The sequence below is a fragment of the Populus nigra genome, chromosome 12, assembly GCF_951802175.1.
Source record: "Populus nigra chromosome 12, ddPopNigr1.1, whole genome shotgun sequence".
NCBI classification, from domain to species: Eukaryota; Viridiplantae; Streptophyta; class Magnoliopsida; order Malpighiales; family Salicaceae; genus Populus; species Populus nigra.
The window spans coordinates 3,857,525-3,878,925 of NC_084863.1; the positions used below are offsets into that span (position 1 = coordinate 3,857,525).

The following is a 21,401-nucleotide window of genomic DNA, read 5'->3' on the forward strand; positions in this document are numbered from 1 at the left end:
AATCACTAAAAAACATTTTAATATTTCAAACATCTATTAGAACTGGTTAAAGGTTTAAAATTATATAATTGATGGTGCGCACAAAAAACTTAAAATGACCCCAATTAGAACATGAAAATAAGCTCAACTGATGACGAAACTTTCTAGGAAAGTAGAAATTCCCCAATGTCGCATGTGTGCGGTGTTGCGGGGAAATTGTCCACTCTCGTAAGTATCTATCTGGTAAATATGGGGAGATAAGAAATTCTTGTATTTTATCAGTGAAAAGCAGAAATGAGAGTTGCCACCTAGTATTTTGATCACTAAGAACCTAACTGGTCTAAAAGATCGGGCACGGGGACTGGTTGTGTAAAGAAAAGATATTAGCACCTCAAATACGCCCTACCTATGGTAAGCTGCATTGTTTAATTGTCTGATAAAAAACTAAGGTCTTGTCGTGTTTTCTAATTGTTGGTCTGTCTATGGTTTTAAAAAAAGTTTTTCTTGGTAAGGAGGTCTTATCTTATAAGGTGAAACCTAACCATTCTGATGTCAATCAAAGAAATTAATTTTAATATTAAGAGTACGTCTTACATGTAAGTTCTTAATCTCAAATATTAAAAGAAAACAAAATATTTTTTTTGAAATTTTTGAAATGTTGGCCTGGTTCTCATGACTTTAATAAACTAGTTATTAAAGTCAAAATGCTTGCTAACACATATTTTTAATATTTTATCGTATGAAAATAGGATATGATTTTTTTGAAACTTGATCGTATGCATGAAAACAATTTTTTTTTGTTTCATAATTTTTGCAATGTTTCGATGAAAACTGAGCATTTTAATACCGGATTTGTATCCTTACAATATAGAAATACAAACTAATATTAAAAAAAATATACGGAAAAACCAAAATTTTTTTAAAAGGATTTTTGAATTTTTTTAGCGAGGCCGGACTCGGCCCAAAAAGAAAACCTTCTTTCTACCAAGCTGGACTCGGCCCAGTCGTGTGGACTACACTACTAAAGTCCAGCCCGAGAAGATAGCTGGTTACTATGTTGAGCAGAGTAACCAGTTAATTATAACATGGTAACTGACTAATTATATTTCATTCGCTACAGAATGTGAATTGCTCACGTTCTGCATGCAAATGAAACAAACCAGTAAGACGGATTAGAGAAGGAGAGAAGATTACATGGAGTGAAGGAGCGTGTTCGCTTTTATTGGCGGTGGTTTGAGATGGCAAAAAAAATGATGGTGGTTGTTACGGCAGTAACTGTTCTTCTTCTTCCTTGTGTAGAGGTTCAAGCCTTTGTTTTTCCTTATCTCCTTCTGTTTTGATTGCTTTTTCCCCTATCGTCCTTGTTTCATTCCCATCATCCTTGTGTCTTCTCTTTTTCTGGTATGTTTTGCTTCTATTTCTCTTCTCTCTCTCTCTCTCTCTCCTCTGTTCTCCCCTGTTTTCCTTTGCTTCTCTTTTTTTTTTGGTTTCTCTCTTCTATCCCTTCTGTTTTCCCTCATTTCCTTCTTTTTTCTTTTCTTTTCTGTTTCTTTGTTCTGGCTATTCCTTCTTTTTTCATTTAATCTTCTTCATTCTCCTTTTCTTTTTCTATGTTTTTGCTCTCTGTTTTTCTTCTCTTTCTCCCTTATGTATCTCAATCAATTCTTCCTTCAATCTCTCATCCTCCCCCCGTCTTTCTCTGTTTTCTCTCCAATATCCCCTCTTTGGTTTTTTCGTTTCTTTCCTCCAATATCTCCTCAAAATTCCCCCCCATTTGCTCTCTTTCCCCTGCTATTTATAAGGGTGAAAAAGGAGAGAGAGGGCTACTACCACAGGGGTAGGGTGGCCAGCGGCCATTGGGCAGCCCCCCCAGAGCCGCCTGCAGGACTTGTCTCCTCTGTAATTTTGTCTTGGCAGTTCAAGGGGTGTGTGTCTTGTTGGTTTTTCAGGTCTTGGGAGAGAGAGGGAGCAGGAAAATACAGGGGAACAAAACTCTTCTTCCCTTGCCTCTGCGCGTCCAGGGGAAGAAGAAGTAGCACAGTGCTGTTCAAAACGACACTGTGTCGTGTCCCATTTTTTTTTTTTAGGTTGGAAAAAATGAATCTGGGAATAATCTAAAAGTGGGTTGTGACACCCAACATTTTTCCATAAATCTTCCCATTTAATCCTAAACAGTATGAGCTAAAGCCCAAAGCTTTTTATTGGTTTTTATGACGTGTGTGAAAACTTGAAAAATAAAATGCAAGCACATTCAATCTACCATATTAAAATAAACACAATAAATAATAGATAAAATTAAATTAAATAAATTCTTAGAAATAAATTGACAAGAAAACACATGCACATAGCCTCAACCTTGGTATACCCTATGGAGTTGCTAAGCTGTCATTACCTGACATAAATTGGTACCTCCAAAAATTAAAAGAAAAAATGAATAAAAATAGACTTTCCTCATAATAGTTAAAGAAAACTAGGAATCCTAAATTATGCAATAATTCTAGAGATTCAAGTAAAGAATTATTTATGCTTAAAGGAAAATATAGACGTCGACATCCTTACCACATCCTTCCAAACAAAATGTTACATTTACTATATGGTTTTTCTTAAATACATTTTCATGACATCAACTATCTTAATTATTTTATGAGTTTATTCATGATTTATTTTAATTTATTTTCTAATTATTTATGAAAAAATCAACGTCGGTCCCTAAAAATAAAAGACCTGTCGACTTGACGATTCACATTTTTTTTTTGAAATCCATAAAAATAGGAGACTCATTGGCTAGCTAGGTGATTTGTGAAAAAAATTAATGTCCATCCCCAGTCTGTCCATAAATGCATCTATCAAGTAATCCGTATAATCTGGTAAATTCTTATGTATTATAACATATCCACATCTAAGTGCTCAGAATAATCATTATTGCAATTACGACCATATCATTTTACTTTGATGAATTAAGACCTTGCATTGTGATGGATGGTCCTATTGATTGGTTTGCCTGGCATGAGGTCACTGACCTACCAATATTTGTTTGAATGTAACTAGCATCAACAAGGTTCTGTCGTCATATGGCAGAGTTATTGGTTTTGATAAGATTAGTTTTCGTTACAACAGTCTTGGTCATATTAACATTTTAATTTGTACAAGACAAAGCCAAGCAGTGTGTCCTTTTGTGAGGAAAATATTGAGCATGTTAATCATCTTTTCCTTCATTGCTTTGAAGATATATAATCGTGTAAATTCTCTTACCAAGGCATTGTCCAATAAAAACATGAGCACAGAGATATAATATTAGATACATGAATGAATGATTGACTTTAGTGTAAGTAAGAAATTATTAATAAATATGCATCATAGTCAATCATGAGCATTATATGATGAAGGGATATAGTATTAGATACATGAATAATTGACTTTAGTATAAATAAGAAATTGTTAATAAATTTGCTTCATAGTTAATTAGTTGATTACATATAGAATTTTACTTCGTATGCTGAAATATATGCTGAAAATTATTAGTTTATTGGTCTTGAATACGTGGTTGCTTCATATGTTTTTGAAATAAAAAATAAAATGATGAGTTTGTTATTTCAGCAATGTTTTAGAAAAAGTTTCAACAAAATCTTTTATTTTTCAGGAATTAATATCACAACTTTTTGTCAAAAGTCTTATAGCTTGATGAATTCTTTTATTTTATGGATTAACATGAAAACTTTTCATCAACAATAAAAAATCAATGAAATATCTATTTTTAGAGATTAATATAAAAAAATGTTAAAAGGAAAAAATCAATGAATTTTTTTTGGTATTAACATTAAAATAGATGAAATCTCTCTGTTTTTTTTTATAGAAATTCATAAGATCATTGTATAAACAAATATGTATATGTCATCTTACTATTCGAGTCTTATTAAGCGGTCAATCCTATGGATATGATCTAATTTATAAAGGGTTTGGCTCGGCTTCTTTATCCCAAAAGATTTTTTTAAGGTTTTTCTTGATTACACGAATTACTAGGGAGTAACTCTGGCTTTTAACCTTATGCAATACGGCATAGGAGTAACTCTATGATACCTTGAGTATAGGGCGAGTTTCAATTTAAGTGAAAGTTTAAGCGAGTATTAATGGATACAAGTCACACTCATCATCTAAATCTTCCTGTTTAATCCTAAAAAGTGACGAGCCCAAAGCTTTTTATTGGTTTTTGTGAAGTGTGTAAGAACTTGAAAAATAAAATGCATGCACATTCAATATAGCAAATTAAAATAAACACAATAAATAATAGAAAAAGTAAAATAAAATAAATGCTTAGAAATAAATTGACAAGAAAACACATGCACACAACCTCAACCTTAGTATACCTAATGGAGTCGTCATGTTGTCATTACCCGACACATATTGGTACCTCCAAAATTTAAAGGAGAAAAAGAAAAAAGAAGACTTTTCACCTAATAGTTAAAAGAAACTAGGAATCCAAAATTATGCAATTATTTACGCTTAAGATTTTTTATTTTTAATATTATTTTATATATGATTAATGAATCTAGTATTTAATTAATAAATCTAGAGTAAATATAAAGTCTATAAAATAAAAATATTTTGTAAAGTAAATGATAACGCATTCTATATTATTATGGAATAAGCATAACATCCAGGTTCAGCAACCTCTTTATTTATGAAAACAGATACGACAGAGGAAATAAGGATGAGAACATGTCAAATATAATCAGAAATCGCAGGGCTACTGCTCCATGTCTTGTTCTTGTTCGACTAGAATGCTTTCTGAAGATAGTCGACTATCTTCTTGTCCAGTTGGAAGGCCTTGGCGAGGACATCAGGATTAATGGGTGGATCCGATCCAAACACCGCATTCGCAATTGTAATCACACCAGGGTTCTGGCTGCTTAAGCCGGCGAAAGCAAGCGCTTTCGCTTTTCCCATATTGAATTGGAAATGAATGAGTCCAATTGGAAACACAAAAACATCTCCAGGTTTTAAGGCTTTGGTGATTAGGCGATTATCTCCGTTAGCCAAGTTTGACGTAACAAAGCCAACATAGAGCGTACCCTCCACAACTACTATGATCTCAGTGGCGCGAGGGTGAGTGTGGGGTGGGTTCAGGCCATATGGAGCGAAATCAATGCGAGCTAAGGATATGCCAAGAGTGTTGAGTCCTGGAATTTTTTCAATATTGACAGCAGTGACATTTGAACCAAGACGACCGGAAGTGTCCCCTGGAATGTTGAGTCCAGAAGAGAAGAAATCCTTTTCAGTAACATCCTTTGGGTCCTTGCAGAATTTGCCATTCACAAACACTGCATGAGAAAGACATTCGATACCCTTAAAATGTCATCAATTAATAGAGAATATTGAACATGTCGGAAAGTAAAGGAATAATAAAACATATGCAGGATGCATGATATTTTCAGTGCAATACTATCATGTAACTCTTAACGAAATACTTCAAGAGCGCATACCACCATCGGTTTCATCCACTGCTACACAGAAGTCCTGAAGAGGACTAGGATCGAAGGCAGAGGCAAATGAAGAAGCCAGAGCCAAGAGGACAAAAACTAGTACAAACTTTAGCCCTTCCATTAGATTCCACGCTGATTTTTCTTAAGGAGATGGGTGAGATATCTTGCATGGATGCTAGGTTATTTATAGATTAGAGTCATTGAATTGGTCGACGTTATCTCTAAATGAAGCCGACGAAGACTTGCTCCAGTCTGTAGTAGTTGCACGTTCTTTGAGTGCAATGATGAAACCGATTGACAAGATAGTAGAAATCACTCATGAATTCCTCCATAGATTCAAAAAACTTGACAATATCAATCACATGCCAATATTTTCTTGATAAGACTGTTTCCAGCATGATACTTTTCCTTTAAGTTAACAGGACTAGTGCCTCGTGTCACCAGGCTTTGTTGAAGATATCTGGTGAAAATATCAGAGTAGGTCGAGAACTAAAGATTGTTAGGTGACAAAATGTTTATGGTCCTGGGGTAGTTACTTCAATGGAAGTTTCAGATGATTTTAAATGGATATAAGGTTAATCGTCGTTGATTATTCTTAGATTTAATTGTCTCTTTTTTTACCAAAAGTTTTTTTTACCAAAAGTTTCAGGACTGGGTGTAATGCCTGCTTTATTAAAGAACTCTGGTGAAAATGTGGGAGTTGGTCGAGAGCTAAAGATTGTTTGGTTGCAAAATGTTTATGGTCCTGGGGTAGTTAATTCAATGGAAGTTTCAGATGATTTTCGTGTATGTAAGTTTAATCGTCGCTGATTTTTCCTGTGATTTTTATAAATGTTATTTGAATATGGAGAAGTCGCTACATGGTCCCACAAAAACCTAGTTAGGTCTAATATTGTCCATAGGCAGCAAGAGATTACTGCATTTGATCTTGTTACTGTGGATCCGTTTTTATTGAAAATCTATGTTTGTTTGGATGTTTATTCCTTATTTTCTTTCAATAACCCGTTGTATTGATGAGCGTTATTTTATTTACAAAAGTTAATACATAAAAAATTGCGGGGGGGAGAAGAAGGTGTTTACTTGGTGCAGCAGTGGTGCAGCTGGCGTCCCCGGTCTGACGTGCCAGTGTTAGAGAAGAAAGAAACTAAATGGTGGCGATTGTCAGTTTGCTGGAGCTGCTGTTGCCGCTGTATAGAAACAAGGAGAAAACTACTAAAAATTCGCCTAAAACCAACAAAATTACCGAAGAAATAATTTTATCGGTACATTGTGAAGATAAATACTGACGGATACTATTCCGTTTGTAAGTTGGTCGGTATGTATTGACGAAGTAATGCGATCGGTATATACCGACGAAATTACAGACGGAATATATATATATATATATATATATATATATATATATATATATATATATATATATATATATATATATTTTAAAAAGGTGGTTAGCTAACATGGAAGTTTTTGTGAGCGATTTTATCGACAGAATTATCGAGGGATTCAAACCGGGATCTCTGTACAGTGACATTACAAATTCACCATCAAAATTACTGACGGAACCACTAACAGTATGAGTCTGTCGGTGATTCCATCGGCAAAAGTTAATATATCACAAGTCTGCCGACTGTCTCCTCCCCTATTTCTCCTTCTTCTTTCCCATCCCAACTCTCCCTTCCCAAACTACAAACAACCCCCTCACCCCAAAAATCCCTCTATTCTCAGCACAAGTCATATTTCTTTAAGTTTTGTGGTCACAACATCCGTGTTCTGATTTATTGTGGATTTTATCATTTTTTGTTCGTAAATCTATCTTTTTTAATTTTAACATTTTAATGTCAATTTTATTGGTTTTTTTATATGTATTTTGTTAGTGTATGTACATGTTTTATTGTTATTTCTCAAACAAACTTGTAGTATGAATGTATAATTTTATACTAGTTACGGTTTGTTTTAGATTTTGTAAAATTATATTTGTTTGTAAATTGTTAAAACTTTGTTGAATTACTGAATTACATGTGTTGTGGTGAAATAATTAATAGCTTGTTTAACGGGTCCGTTTTAAATTTTATCAATGCTATTGTACAGTTGTAATTTTCGTAAATTTATATGTATAAATTTGTATGAACGTTGATAATTCATAATGAATATTTATGAGAAGTTTTAATTAGTTTGTTGGATAATCTTGAGGTAAACCAATATTTTTGCAAATTAATTTACCTAACATAGTTAATTAATACATGTTGTCATCATAATTTTATAGAGGTTCGATAGAAGTCATGGATGATCGTTCATGGATGTATCGAGATTCACACCAAGGATTGTCAAGGATGGATTATTTTAACAGGGTTCAGGGTTTTATTAATTTCGCAACATCTATTCCCAGGAATTTTACTGGAGGCGGTATTAGGTGTCCATGCAGGAAGTGTCAAAATAAAAAGTATCTGTATCCAGATGTCAAAGGGTTTATAGAGAATTACCTGTGCTGGTATGCATACGGAGAACTATTTGTTTGTAATAAGAGCAAGGGAGAAAGGGTGGCTGGGTCAACTTTTAGTGCTAGCAATGTGCATGAAGTTGCAAATGACAACAATAATCATTGCAGGAATATAGTTATAGATGCAATGAGAATGAATTAAGGTAATGTCAGTCAATGTCCAATCGTAGAAGAAGAACCTAATGCAGATGCAGCTAGGTTTTTTGATCTGTTGAAAGATTTTGATGAACCATTATAGGATGTTTGCATAGACCACAGTAAATTATCAGCCATAGAACAGGTGTTCACCATCAAGTCAGATCATGGGTTGAGTGAGGCCGGTTATGATAAAATTATTGAATGGGCGAGAAGCATTTTACCTGAAGGGAACAGGCTGAAAAAGAACTTTTATGCTGCAAAGTCCATGATGAAACCTCTCGGTTTAGGACACCAGAAAATTGACATGTCCTAACTTCTGCATGTTATACTACCTTGAAAGATAGGAAAAGAGAAAGAGAGAACTATATTCTTTCAACCTAAACTCTTATTTTCATATGAGTTATGTCCTTATATATGTAAGTAAATGAAACAGTTACTTCCTTTGGTAACTCCTCTAAATACTTGGATCAGGCTCATCCTTTATGGGCGGACCAGGCCTAACCCAATAACCAACGTATCTCATTCGCCCACGAAGGACTAAATCTATCTAATACATTATTTTTCAAACTTGCACAAGAATTTCATACTTGATGAACAGACCGTGCGACTTGAAGCATACAGTGAACGGAGCTCTAATATATAAACCTAATACAAGTCATATATGAGACATCAACCTCATAATTAATTATTCCTTAAAGTGTAGTAATATACCCCAAGCATTTTTAGTTACACTTGACTTGATATAATTCAATCCCTCGAGAATTTCATACTCAATCCATTCTTACAATTACAAGTATTCTAAATCATATCAAATTTATTCAAGTGATATAATCTCGGTTGGTGAATACAAGTAATAGGTGTGTAACTAAAATTACCTTTTCTTTTGCACTCATATCAATCAGATCTGAATTAACTCGCCTTCCTAAGAGTATTCCTTTAAGTTGAATCATTCCATAACCATAGGATATACTCCTAAAGTAGCGATCATTTATAAATCACCTCTTGATATACTGAAAAGTCACAAAGGGTAAGATTTTGAGATCTTAGATATGATCTTCAGGATTCACATAATAAAGAAGCAGGGATCCATTCTTGTAATACATGCTATACTGGAGCTTACTCTTTTCTTTTCTAAAGACAGAGTGCATGTCATTGCTCTCCTTATTAGAGGAAATACATCATACAAGTTTTAATCTTGTTGCTAAAAACATGAACTTTAAATCAGAAATTCTCATTTGCTCATTGTCATTAGTGGCAAATGAATAATTTCATACTCGGCTTTAATCATAATAGACACATGAATTGTGGGAATTCATTCATGTTGATTCTTTTATTTAAGAACCTCACCATGGTCCTAACTAAGATGACATTTTAATAATTACTTTGAGTTAAAATTGTTTCTAGTGTGCCCAAGTCACTTATTGAGCATTAAAACTCAATTAGTCTTATCTCTACTCACTTTACAAGTGTTAGAGGTGATTGCTCATGTGAGTGAGTCAATCTAAGTCTATTGACATACTTTAACAAATTATATTATAAATGTGATGAAATAATTTCCTCCATGTCTTGCCCTCACATTTATTGGGCCATAAACATTTGAATAAATTAGTTGAATGGACTATTAGCTCTTTTAGCTTTGTCAAATGGTAATCTAGTTGCTTTTTCAATAAGGCAATACTCATAAACAGGCAATCCCTCTTTGGTAAGTGATCCTAAAAGACCAGCTCTTGTCTAATTATATAATCGGTCTTGCCCAATGTGTCCTAATCTAGGTTGCCAAGTTATGATATCACTATTATTAGTAGTGTTGGAATTTTGAACAACATAAAGAAGCATCATCATTAATAGATACATTAATGGTGTTTAACACCATAAAAATATTTAATACAAAACCAAAACCATAAAAAATATTACCAACAACCAAAAAACGCAATATTAAAGCCCAATTGTAGTAAAGCAAGAACAAACACAAGATTCTGTTGAACTTTTAGAGCGTAGAGTAAATCATGAAGATAAAGTGTGTGACCGCCTTGTAAATCCGGTTTACAGGTACTGATCCCAAGCACAGCAACATAAACATTATTCCCCATGTATATGTATCTACTTTCCTTTGAAATTCGATGAAATTCGATGAAATTCCACAAAGGTTGTTTGATCCTTTGCTATGTGGTCGGTTGCTCGAGTCTAAGGTCCAAAAGGAATAGATTTAGCAAGCATTGAACATCTGCTAAAGTATAAGTTAGAAGGATGACTGTGGTTAAACATTACCTTTGGCTTAGTGGAATCATGAGCAAAGTGACCAGGTTTACCACAATTGAAACAATTCACGTTCTTGCTTTTCTTACCGCCGTGTTTCCTATGCTTGCCCTTATGTCCACTACTACTTGCTTCTATTCCTCTCTTGCCATATGTGGAACCCTTACTCTTACCCTTTTTATATTTAGAGTCATATACTCCACGCATCTTAGTCTTAGATTTGAAAGCCTCGTTTACAGGATTATCAGCGTGAAGTTGATCTTCTTCAAACTCGACATGACGAGTAACATCATTAAACGTCTTGATATTGTCATTGTGGATAAGGTTAACACGGATGTGTTTCGAATTGCTTGAACTTGTTGTTTAGAAATCATTTAAGAAATAACATAAAAAGTGGAAAAACACTAATTTTTTAATGGACAACATGAGTTCCTAAACTTAATGTTTAGATACAACATGTAACCAATTCTCTAATTATAAACATAAACAAAGAGAGAACTAGTTTCTTTAATAAACACTTTATATTATATCATATATCAATTAAGTGTTAAACACTACTTTTTAAATTGACCAATACAATTTTAATATTAATATTTCTTAAACTATTTAAGAGCTCATTGTCTTAATCATGTACATCACATCTTACATACTATTCTTTTCTAGCTTTCACCCATATGTCTCAAAAGAAACACAGGTTGTCGTGCTCAAGCGCATCACTGATAATACTTTGTCAGGTAGACTTGGGGTGCCCCAATAAATTTGAATCCATTTTCGAATTAACAGTAAATTTTGTGTGCGTCCAAACCGAAAAAAAGATAAAAAGGAAGAAAATAGAAGCTTTTAATTAACAAATAGTAGTGCTAAATATGGAGCTTAAAACAGGCAATCCAGCTCCTTATTAAGTGACAACAAATGGAAAAGATAACGAACACAATCAATATATATGGTATGCTGCAATATTGCCTCCAGTCAGCTTATATTACCAATAGGATTTTCTTCTAATTGTTGTCGTACCAGAATTGCTTCTGGAGATAGTCCACTATTTTGTTGTCCACTTGGAAGGCCTTGGCGAGAACATCAGATCTAATTGGTGGAGTGGATCCGAAGACTGCATTTGCGATTGTAATTACACCAGGGTTCTGGCTGCTCAAGGCAGCAATGGCCGAAGCTTTGGTTTTCCCCACATTGAATTGGAAGTGAATGAGTCCAACTGGGAACACGAAAACATCTCCTGGGTTTAGGACTTTGGTGATGAGACGATTATCAGGGTTCGATGTGACAAAGCCAACATAGAGAGTTCCCTCCAGGACTGTTAGGATCTCCGTGGCACGAGGGTGAGTGTGTGGTGGGTTTAGGCCACCGTATGGTGCATAATCAATGCGAACCAGCGATATTCCAAGAGTATTAAGCCCTGGAATTTGAGCAACATTAGCTGGAGTGACCACCGAGCCAACTGGATTGGAGGTGCTTCTGGCAATGTTGAGCCCTGAAAAGAAGAAATCATTTGCTGTGGCAAGCTTTGGGTCCTTGCAGAATTTCCCATTCACGAACACTGCATGAAAGAATTTATGTTAGCATCAAGTTCTTCGTACAAATCAAAAGAAAGCAATGTTGCAGATAATTCATCAGAAAAGTTTGTTAAGAAAAAACATGAATTTCAGATAGTAACATAGCATACCACCATCCTTAGTATCATTGATGGCTACACAAAAATCCTGTAGAGGACTAGGGTCGGAGGCAAAGGCAAACGAGGCAGCGAAAGCCAGAAAGACAAAAGTTCCAAGAAAATGAACTCTTTTCATTGTAATCAGGCTATCTCTAGCTTAATTCTTCAAAGTGTATTAGAGTTGAGGGGTGAGAAATCTTGCATGGGAAACAAGATTATTTATAGATGGTGATCATTGAAATAGTCTCTGCATTGCTTTCTCCACAAGGGAAGCCAATGGAGATTGGCCAAGTCTGCAATGATTATCTTTATTCCCTTTTTCTTATTTTTTATCCCTCATGAAGAACCATTCTGCAGCAACTACACACTATTATATATTTCTATGCTTACAACAGCACAGTTTGTGCATTTGGAATGGAACTGGTCATTTTACCGTTAATTTATAATCATGATATGACAGAATTTTTCACGTTCCCACCGCAGCCTAATCAAAGGTCAAACCATGTTATAAAAGTTTTTTACTGTACATCAAATTAACGAGTAATTGAAAAGGTCGAACCATAGTAATTCTATACGAAGGATACAAATCAAGCCAAGTATACAGTTCAGTGAAAGCAAATAATAGACATAATATTCTCCAATTAATAAATCGATATACTATTCAATATAGGAGTTGATCTAATTATCCAATTAGAAATTAGAAATGGATAGGGATGAAAGATGATTTTAAACCTCTATCGCGCTATAAAAAAAAATCAGGAATTTTGTTGTTAAATACATGGACTCTTCAGCCAAATAAAATAATAAATAAATAAATTCCCATATGCTATTGAAATTCATATTCTTCTCTTAGAGATTTGGTCTAGTTGGTAGATGAATGTGATCTATATATTATTAATCAACATTTAAATTATAAAAGTTATCATCAAAAGTAATATTTTTTTTATCCATTGTTGAGGGATTTAGTCTCTAACTATAAAACTCATTTTAAGGGTATTAAAATTAATATATAAATATATTCGATTCAATTTCAAGAGTTCTGACCATATCCTCCATACAACTATACTTAAATTGAATTTATATTAAAATATTTCTAGTCTAGAATAAAAATAGTAAGAGTATATTTTATCTGTTTGATTCGGTTATACTATTTTGATAAACATTGATTTAATAGATCCTTAATTTTTAACATTTAGCTTTTTTAATTTATAATGTGTTTTTTCCAATCAATTTAGTTTAATTAGGTTTGGTTTTGGTTTATAAAATCAAATTGATGTTTTTAATTTTCTAACTAAAATTATTTAAAAAAATTAAAAATTAATTTTAACTTAATTGTTTTATGAATATTTTGAATAATTCAATTAGTTTACTCAGTCATGCGTTCTCTAATTCTACTCTTTTTGTTTATTTCTCTGAAAGCCCATCAAATAGCCTGCACCACCTCGCCTACTTTCTTCACTGAATATGCTAGCTTTATTCCTTGCCCTTTCAATCCACCATATGCCACCAGAATCCCTCTTTCTTCACTCTCTTAACTGCCTGGTTCCTCTCTTTCAAAACCCACTTTCCCTCTTTGACTATCTCCACTACCCCACACACTTAACCCTCAATACCCACATAAAGATTAAAACTTTTCTCAATCAATACAAGACCCGAATAAAACTGAACTCTGTTTCTCTTTACAATAAGTTTAGTTCACATTTCTTTTACAATGAGTGCTCTAGTGAACTTAAATGATTTAGAGAGATCGAAATGAAATTAGGGTGCAACCCTCAACTGGTCTGTTATTAGGATTATTCATCCAACTAATGATATTAGCAAAGTCAGATTCAATAATAATATACTTGTGATGCAAGAGAGAGATAGAGGCTAGTAATTGAATTAATGCTTTTTAGATAGCTCGAAATCAAGGTTTCTGCCATGTTTTCACTTTCTCTCGCTCAACTAGGTCCATTAATTATAATATGTCAGAATCTTCAGGTTCTTACCGCAGCCTAATCATTGACTAGTAATTGAAATAATTGACTTAAATGAAAGATACATGTTTCCCTCTCAAAAGGTGATGGTAATATCAGCGCTTTCAAAAGGTGCAAAATCCTCCCATATTTTATGGTAAATTCTGCTTCATCTATCTGATATTTGGTGAGCAAAAACAATCTATTAGTGTCATTTTCTTTGAATAAAAGATAATATTCTTAAAAATATAATGCAATATTTCTTTAGTATTTTTATATATATATAATTGTTTGAAAAAGTACTATAGGGTAATTATAATGATGTCTTACATTGTACCATCAGAATCTTGTGACTTGTTAAGTACTCTGAAATTTTGAGGGTACAAAGCAAGCTTCCACGTCGTTCAAGGCTTAGGAAAAACTGCTTGCTTGGCAAGAAATAATTGGTTGTACAGAATAATGGTGGGCACTATATATATCCCTCTCAAAAGTCCAAGTGTTAAGTAACCCAACTATTCCTTCTCATAATTCTGAGCCTTTTCACCGTGTATAAACAAAGAACAGTGGGGTTAAAGAGAGAAATCACAGCACAAGAAACTGCAAGAGAGAAAGAAAGTGAGAAACGAGAGCAAGAAAGAGGGAAATAAACTGATGAATCACCCAAAGCATAATTCTTTCTTTTCTCAGTTCTTTCCACTCGTAAATCCTATCTGATCAGTTCCTTCCTTTCGTTCTTGTTCATTTTTTCTTATGGCTGAAGCTGGAGTTCTTGAAACTATGCCACGTACAATGACAAAGGAAACAGAGTTAAAGAAAGAATTGGAGAAACTAGTAAAGACAATTCTTGTCGAGGAGGATTATAGAGTGGAGGTTACTGATGAGGCCATGAGGATTTTGAGTGTCTTGAAAGAATTGAAATTCAAGAAATCATCGAAGGTGGTGGAGGTTACAATGACAAAGGAAACAGAGTTGAAGAAAGAATTGGAGAAACTAGTAAAGACAATTCTTGTCGAGGAGGATTATAGAGTGGAGGTTACTGATGAGGCCATGAGGATTTTGAGTGTCTTGAAAGAATTGAAATTCAAGAAATCTTCGAAGGTGGTGGAGGTTACAATGACAAAGGAAACAGAGTTGAAGAAAGAATTGGAGAAACTAGTAAAGACAATTCTTGTCGAGGAGGATTATAGAGTGGAGGTTACTGATGAGGCCATGAGGATTTTGAGTGTCTTGAAAGAATTGAAATTCAAGAAATCTTCGACGGTGGTGGAGGTTACAATGACAAAGGAAACAGAGTTAAAGAAAGAATTGGAGAAACTAGTAAAGACAATTCTTGTCGAGGAGGATTATAGAGTGGAGGTTACTGATGAGGCCATGAGGATTTTGAGTGTCTTGAAAGAAATGAAATTCAAGAAATCTTTGAAGGTGGTGGAGGTTACAATGACAAAGGAAACAGAGTTGAAGAAAGAATTGGAGAAACTAGTAAAGACAATTCTTGTCGAGGAGGATTATAGAGTGGAGGTTACTGATGAGGCCATGAGGATTTTGAGTGTCTTGAAAGAATTGAAATTCAAGAAATCTTCGAAGGTGGTGGAGGTTACAATGACAAAGGAAACAGAGTTAAAGAAAGAATTGGAGAAACTAGTAAAGACAATTCTTGTCGAGGAGGATTATAGAGTGGAGGTTACTGATGAGGCCATGAGGATTTTGAGTGTCTTGAAAGAATTGAAATTCGAGAAATTTTCGAAGGTGGTGGATAATACAGTTATCCCTGAAGAATTTATATGTCCCATTTCAAAGAAGATAATGAATGACCCTGTTGTCCTGGCTACTGGACAGGTTAGACCAAGAAAATTTGTCTTCTTTACTTTATTTATGCATTTGGGATTTCTTTTCCTATATTTCTTTTGGATTTTGAGAGTTGTATGAAGTTGAATTGTTATTGGTTTGGATGCTATTCGAATGTGCATGCAAGAAATTCTTTATCTCTGGGGATTTATTTTAAGAGTTTAATGCTAAATTTGATGTTGGAATTTGAGTGTAATAGATTTTTCAAGTATTCTGCACATACAGATTCTTTTTTGGGTTCTGCTTCAAAATTGCCGAGGCTTTGGATTTGCATGATTTTATTTTGATGGAATTTCTGCAAGTACTGAAATTTTTCAAATAATGCGATTGGTTCTTGTTTTCTTTTCTTCTTTGGTTTTTTGTATATTTGATTTCAGTTAACAAATTTATTGGAAAAAGAAAGAAATTTATGGGCGAAAATCTGGTTGGTTATTGATCATTGTCTGCCTCCATGATTTTGAGATGAGAGCTAAAGGAAACTCCAGTTTTGATTCTTTATACAACCTTGATAATTTTTGTTAAACCGTTTGCCTCAAAGACTAGGACTAGGAATTGAACCCTGCTCTCGAGCATTAATACTGATTTGTATTTGTGATGGTGACCTTGCAGAAGTAGAAAGAGGAATGTACATGTCCATGTTCATTTTACTTGAATTTCTGTGGTATAGTAGCTGGTTTCATATTTGTTCTATGATTTGATGGCTACCGAGTTACTCATTTACTAAAATGTTTGATGGTTTCTAGACCTACGATCGACCATTCATCCAAAGATTGCTAAATGAAGGGCACAGAACATGTCCCCAGACCCAGCAAGTCATTTCTCATACTTTCCTGACCCCTAATCATTTGGTGCAAGAAATGATTTCAAAGTGGTGCATGGAGCGTGGAATTGAGCTACCAAAGCCCCTAGTTGATGATGATGTGCATACTGATGCTGACAGAGTCTATTTGAAGTCACTGCTTGAAAAGATGTCCTCTTCCCTTTCTGATCAAAAAGAAGCTGCAAAGGAGCTTCGGCGTCTAACTAAAAGGATGCGATCATTTCGGTCCCTTTTCAGTGACTCAACCGATGCTATTTCTCAATTGCTCAATCCACTATCATCAGGCAGAGCTAACACTCACCCTGATCTGCTAGAAGATTTGATTACAACAATTTTCAACCTCTCCATTCATGAAAATAATAAGCAGCTATTTGCAGAAAATCCACATGTCATCCCTCTGCTTGTTGAATCTGTAAGATCTGGAACCATTGAAACAAGAAGAAATGCTGCTGCTGCTCTCTTCTCCTTATCAGCCCTAGATTCAAACAAGCTCATTATTGGAAAATCTGGTGCTCTAGAACCTCTAATTGGCCTTTTAGAAGAAGGGCATCCACCGGCAATGAAGGATGCTGCATTGGCAATTTTCAACCTTTGTCGTGTCCTTGAGAATAGAGTCAGGGCTGTCCAAGAAGGGGCAGTCAGGGTAATCCTAAAAAAGATAATGGATTGCATCCTTGTTGATGAGTTGTTGGCTACTCTTGCAATACTTACTAGCCAACAGGAGGCTGTTGAGGAAATGGGGCTACTTGGTGCGGTGCCTTGCTTAATTGACATTATAAGGGAGAGTAGTTCTGAGCGCAACAAGGAGAATTGTGCTGCGATTTTACATACAATCTGTCTAAATGACCACACTAAATGGCGGGCCATCATGGAAGAGGAAAAGGCCAATGCTACACTTTCGATACTTGCTGAGAATGGGACTTCAAGAGCCAGGAGGAAAGCTAATGGCATTCTCAAGATACTGAATGGAGCTGCTTCAATCATACATACTCTATGACGAAATAAATCGCTTGGTCCGAAGATATTGCCAATTAGTTCTTGTACATCCTGCCTTCCTTCACTCTCTAATTTTACAGACCAACAGTTAGCTCATTTACTGTAAAAAGTTCAGTGTCGGTACATTTTTCCTATTCTGTCCCAGGAAAGTTTTGGCCCATCTATGGGTAACACATGAGCAAAGATCATATGGTCTTACATCCTGTCTTTATCTTCCTCCCTCTGAATTTTTCAATTTGTTTTCCCGTCTTCACTTGAAACCAAGTTGGTACCTTTGATGCCAACTGATTGGAAAGTGATTCGCAGAGACTGGCTAGTTAGTGATTGCAGTTGTAGGGTCTGAATTGTTCCTTCACCACCACCTTTTAGAGTGTCGGCAGCAATACCATATAACCTAAGAAAACATATCTTTTGCTGGATGATTTTGGTTTTAAGCGGCGGCTTAAGTTAAAATTTGGACAAAATTTGGACGGTGGTATAGGATTCAAGAGCAGGAATGAAATGTGAATAGAGAGAGAGAGAGTAAAAAGTGTTGCTACCGTTTCTGGCCTACTTGGTTCCCGAACACTAGTGGAAACCAACATATTACGCCTGATCTTGCAATTCTGACCGATTTTGCACCCTATCTTAGTAATGATCGCTTGCATGTTGGTGACGGTAAGGGTCTTTCCATATCTCATATTGAGCATACCATATTACATTCCCCTACATGCACCTTTACATTCACTAACGTTCTCCATGTTCCTCACATTACCAAACAATTGCTATCTGTTCAAAATTTTATCGTGATAATAATGTTTGTTTTGAATTTCACACCTATGTGTTTTATGTAAAGGATCTCACCACTAAAGCAATGCTCCTTTCCGATCAGAGCAATAATGGTTTATATATTCTTTCTGAATCTTCTGCCACCACCATTCCTCAAGCTTATTGGTCTCCTTGCGTCTCTGCAACTGTTGATCTATGACATCGTCGATTGGGTCATCTTACTTCCCATATTTTTAATTTGTTAGTTTCCAAAAATAAAATAATGTGTACTTCTAGACGCTCTCTTGTTCAATGTCAAACTTGTCCACTTGGCAAGTCTTCGGGTTTGTCATTGCAACCTAAGGATCACAAAACTACTACCCCACTTAATTTAATATTTAGTGATGTTTGGGGTCCTGCTTCTATGTTTTTCTCTAATGATTTTTGTTACTTTGTTATATTTATTGATGTGTATACAAATTATATATGGTATTATCCTCTTGTTGCAAAATCCGATGTGTTTTCTATATCCAATGTTTTTAAGTGTTTGTTGAGCGTCAGTTTTCCCGCAAAATTAAAGCTATTCAAACTGATTGGGGGTGGTGAATATCGTAAGTTAAATGGTTTCTTTCAAACTATTGGTATTCATCATAGTTTAATTTGTTCTCATACACATGAGCAAAATGGCAGAGTTGAGCGTCGCCATTACCATATTGTCGAAACTGGTCTTACCCTCCTAGGCCAATGTAGTGCTTCGTTATGATTTTGGAATTATACGTTTGAATACTCAATATATCTTATGAATTGCATGCCTACTCTTGTCGTCCAAAATCAATCTCATTTTGAATGTCTGTTTAATCATACTTTTGATTATGATTTTTTTACATACTTTTAGGTGTCTTTGTTTTCTATTTTTGCAAACATATCATGCTCATAAGTTGGATTTCTGTTCATCTCCATGTGTGTTCTTAGGTTATAGTTTCTCTCATCTTGGTTATCGTTATCTCGATTTCACATCTCAACGTATATATGTCTCCTGTCATGTTCGTTTTTATGAAGGTGTGTTTCCTTTTATAGAATCTGAACAGATAGCCCACCCACCAGCCACTCCTTCCCAGTCCACACACTTGCCCACCTTGATTACCCCCCCCCCCCAAATTTTATCCCTGTTGAACCGCAAAATACCACACCTAGCATATTTGCTACCCCTCCAGCCCCACCCATACAGCCCCACTGTTCCCCACTCTTGCCTGCCACTATACCACCGCACCCGGCCCTACCCCTACATCACCATCTGCATGTTTTTATAATGATCATTATGCAGGAACAAGTTCACCTCCTTTAAAGTTGCATAGTTCTACGTCTGTCACTACAGCCACCTCTAATTCTGCAGTAGGTTCTCCTACATCTGCTGCTGTAAGCTCTGGTCCTTCAACAAATTCTCCTGCAGGCCTACAACTCTTTATTGATCTTTCATCTTATCCTCTTCAGTAGCTCCCCAATTCAGATTATTTTTCCCCTCGATCTACTGCTTGTCAGCATTTGATGGTTCTTCGCCCTCAGTTGTTGAAAACTGCACTCCTCACAGCATCTGCAGCCACCTCTATTGCTCCTCACTGTCATCTAATGTCTTCTCCTGCTTGTGAGCCCCTTACATTCTCTGATGCTAACAAGTATGAGCAAGGCATGGCATGGTGCTATGTGAGATGAAATTCAGGCCTTATGTTCTAATAACACTTGGTCCTTAGTTCCTTTTCATCCTTCAATGATGTTGTTGGTTGTCGGTGGGTATATAGGATAAAACATCGTGTGAATGACAATATTGAGTGGTATAAGGCACGTTTGGTTGCTAGAGGCTTTACTCAACAAAAAGGCATTGATTATTCCGAAACTTTCAGTCCAGTTGTTAAGCAAGCGACAGTCAGATTAGTCTTCTCCATTACGGTCTCGCGTAATTGGAAGATTCATCATTTTGATTTTCATAATGCCTTCCTCAATGGTGTTCTTGCCGAAGAGGTCTACATGAAACAACCTCCAAGTTTTGTTGACTCTGCTCTTCCATCTCATGTGTTCATAGGCATGGTACACTCGTTTGAGTGATTTTCTGCTTTCTTTTAGCTTTCATGCTTCCAAGTTTGACACCTCCTTATTTATCTTGTATGTTGGTGCTGATATCTTCTATCTTCTAGTTTATGTTGATGACATTCTGCTTACAGGTAGCAACTTTGCTATGCTTCACCGCCTAATACAATTACTGAGTTCAAAGTCAAACTTCGTGACTTAGGCATCATTCACTATTTTTTGAACATTGAGGTTGAGTCCACTGCTATGGGTTTGATGTTACGCCAGTATAAATATATTCTTGACATCCTCACTCAAGCGGGTATGACCTCTTGTAAATTAGTTGATACTCCTATCTCTACTTTCAAAGTCACTATACTGCCAGATCCATTGTTTTCTGACCCTATATGGTTTCGTCAAATTGTGAGTGTTCTTCAATATCTCACCTTTACGAGACCAGACATCTGCTTTGCTGTTAACAGATTTTGTCAGTTTATGCATGCTCCTACAGATTCTCATTGAGATGCTGTTAAGCGCATTTTGCGTTATCTATGAGGTATGGTCATCTATGGCTTACATATCACTCACAGTTCCTCATTTGCTCTACATGGTTTTACAAATGCAAATTGGGCAGATAGTACTGATGATCGCAAGTTTACGGGTGGTTATCTTGTCTTCTTTGGTCAAACACCAGTTTCATGGAAATCAGGTAAGCAGCGCACAGTTGCTTGCTCCTCCACCAAGGCTGAGTATAAAGCATTGGCAGGTGGCACTACTGAGGTTATCTGGCTTCAGTATCTATTAAGAGATCTGCATATTCTTTCTAACTCTGCTCTTACTATTTGGTGTGATAATCTAGGCGCTACTTACTTATCTGCAAATCCTATCTTTCATGCTCGTACTAAACATGTTGAGGTTGATTATCATTTTGTACGAGACAGGGTTGCGAAGAAAGAGATTC

At 35.4% G+C, this 21,401-nt stretch overlaps 3 protein-coding genes across 3 annotated transcripts; 1 reads left to right on the forward strand and 2 right to left on the reverse strand.

Moving 5' to 3' along the window:
• Positions 1-4,552: 4,552 nt before the first annotated feature.
• Positions 4,553-5,600, reverse strand: LOC133668987 (germin-like protein subfamily 1 member 7). Its single transcript, XM_062089004.1, has 2 exons — positions 5,460-5,600; positions 4,553-5,297 (listed from the first exon to the last, which is right to left on the reverse strand). Exons 1-2 carry the CDS (start codon positions 5,578-5,580, stop codon positions 4,753-4,755), a joined length of 666 nt encoding a protein of 221 aa, XP_061944988.1. The 5' UTR covers positions 5,581-5,600; the 3' UTR covers positions 4,553-4,752.
• A 5,566-nt stretch (positions 5,601-11,166) lies between these two features.
• On the reverse strand, positions 11,167-12,222 carry LOC133670206 (germin-like protein subfamily 1 member 14). The gene is made up of 2 exons (XM_062090717.1): positions 12,029-12,222; positions 11,167-11,902 (listed from the first exon to the last, which is right to left on the reverse strand). Exons 1-2 carry the CDS (start codon positions 12,150-12,152, stop codon positions 11,349-11,351), a joined length of 678 nt encoding a protein of 225 aa, XP_061946701.1. The 5' UTR covers positions 12,153-12,222; the 3' UTR covers positions 11,167-11,348.
• Positions 12,223-14,721: 2,499 nt separating this feature from the next.
• Positions 14,722-17,633, forward strand: LOC133669378 (U-box domain-containing protein 9-like). The gene is made up of 3 exons (XM_062089481.1): positions 14,722-14,916; positions 15,718-15,807; positions 16,560-17,633. Exons 1-3 carry the CDS (start codon positions 14,722-14,724, stop codon positions 17,631-17,633), a joined length of 1,359 nt encoding a protein of 452 aa, XP_061945465.1.
• The last annotated feature ends 3,768 nt before the right edge of the window (positions 17,634-21,401 follow it).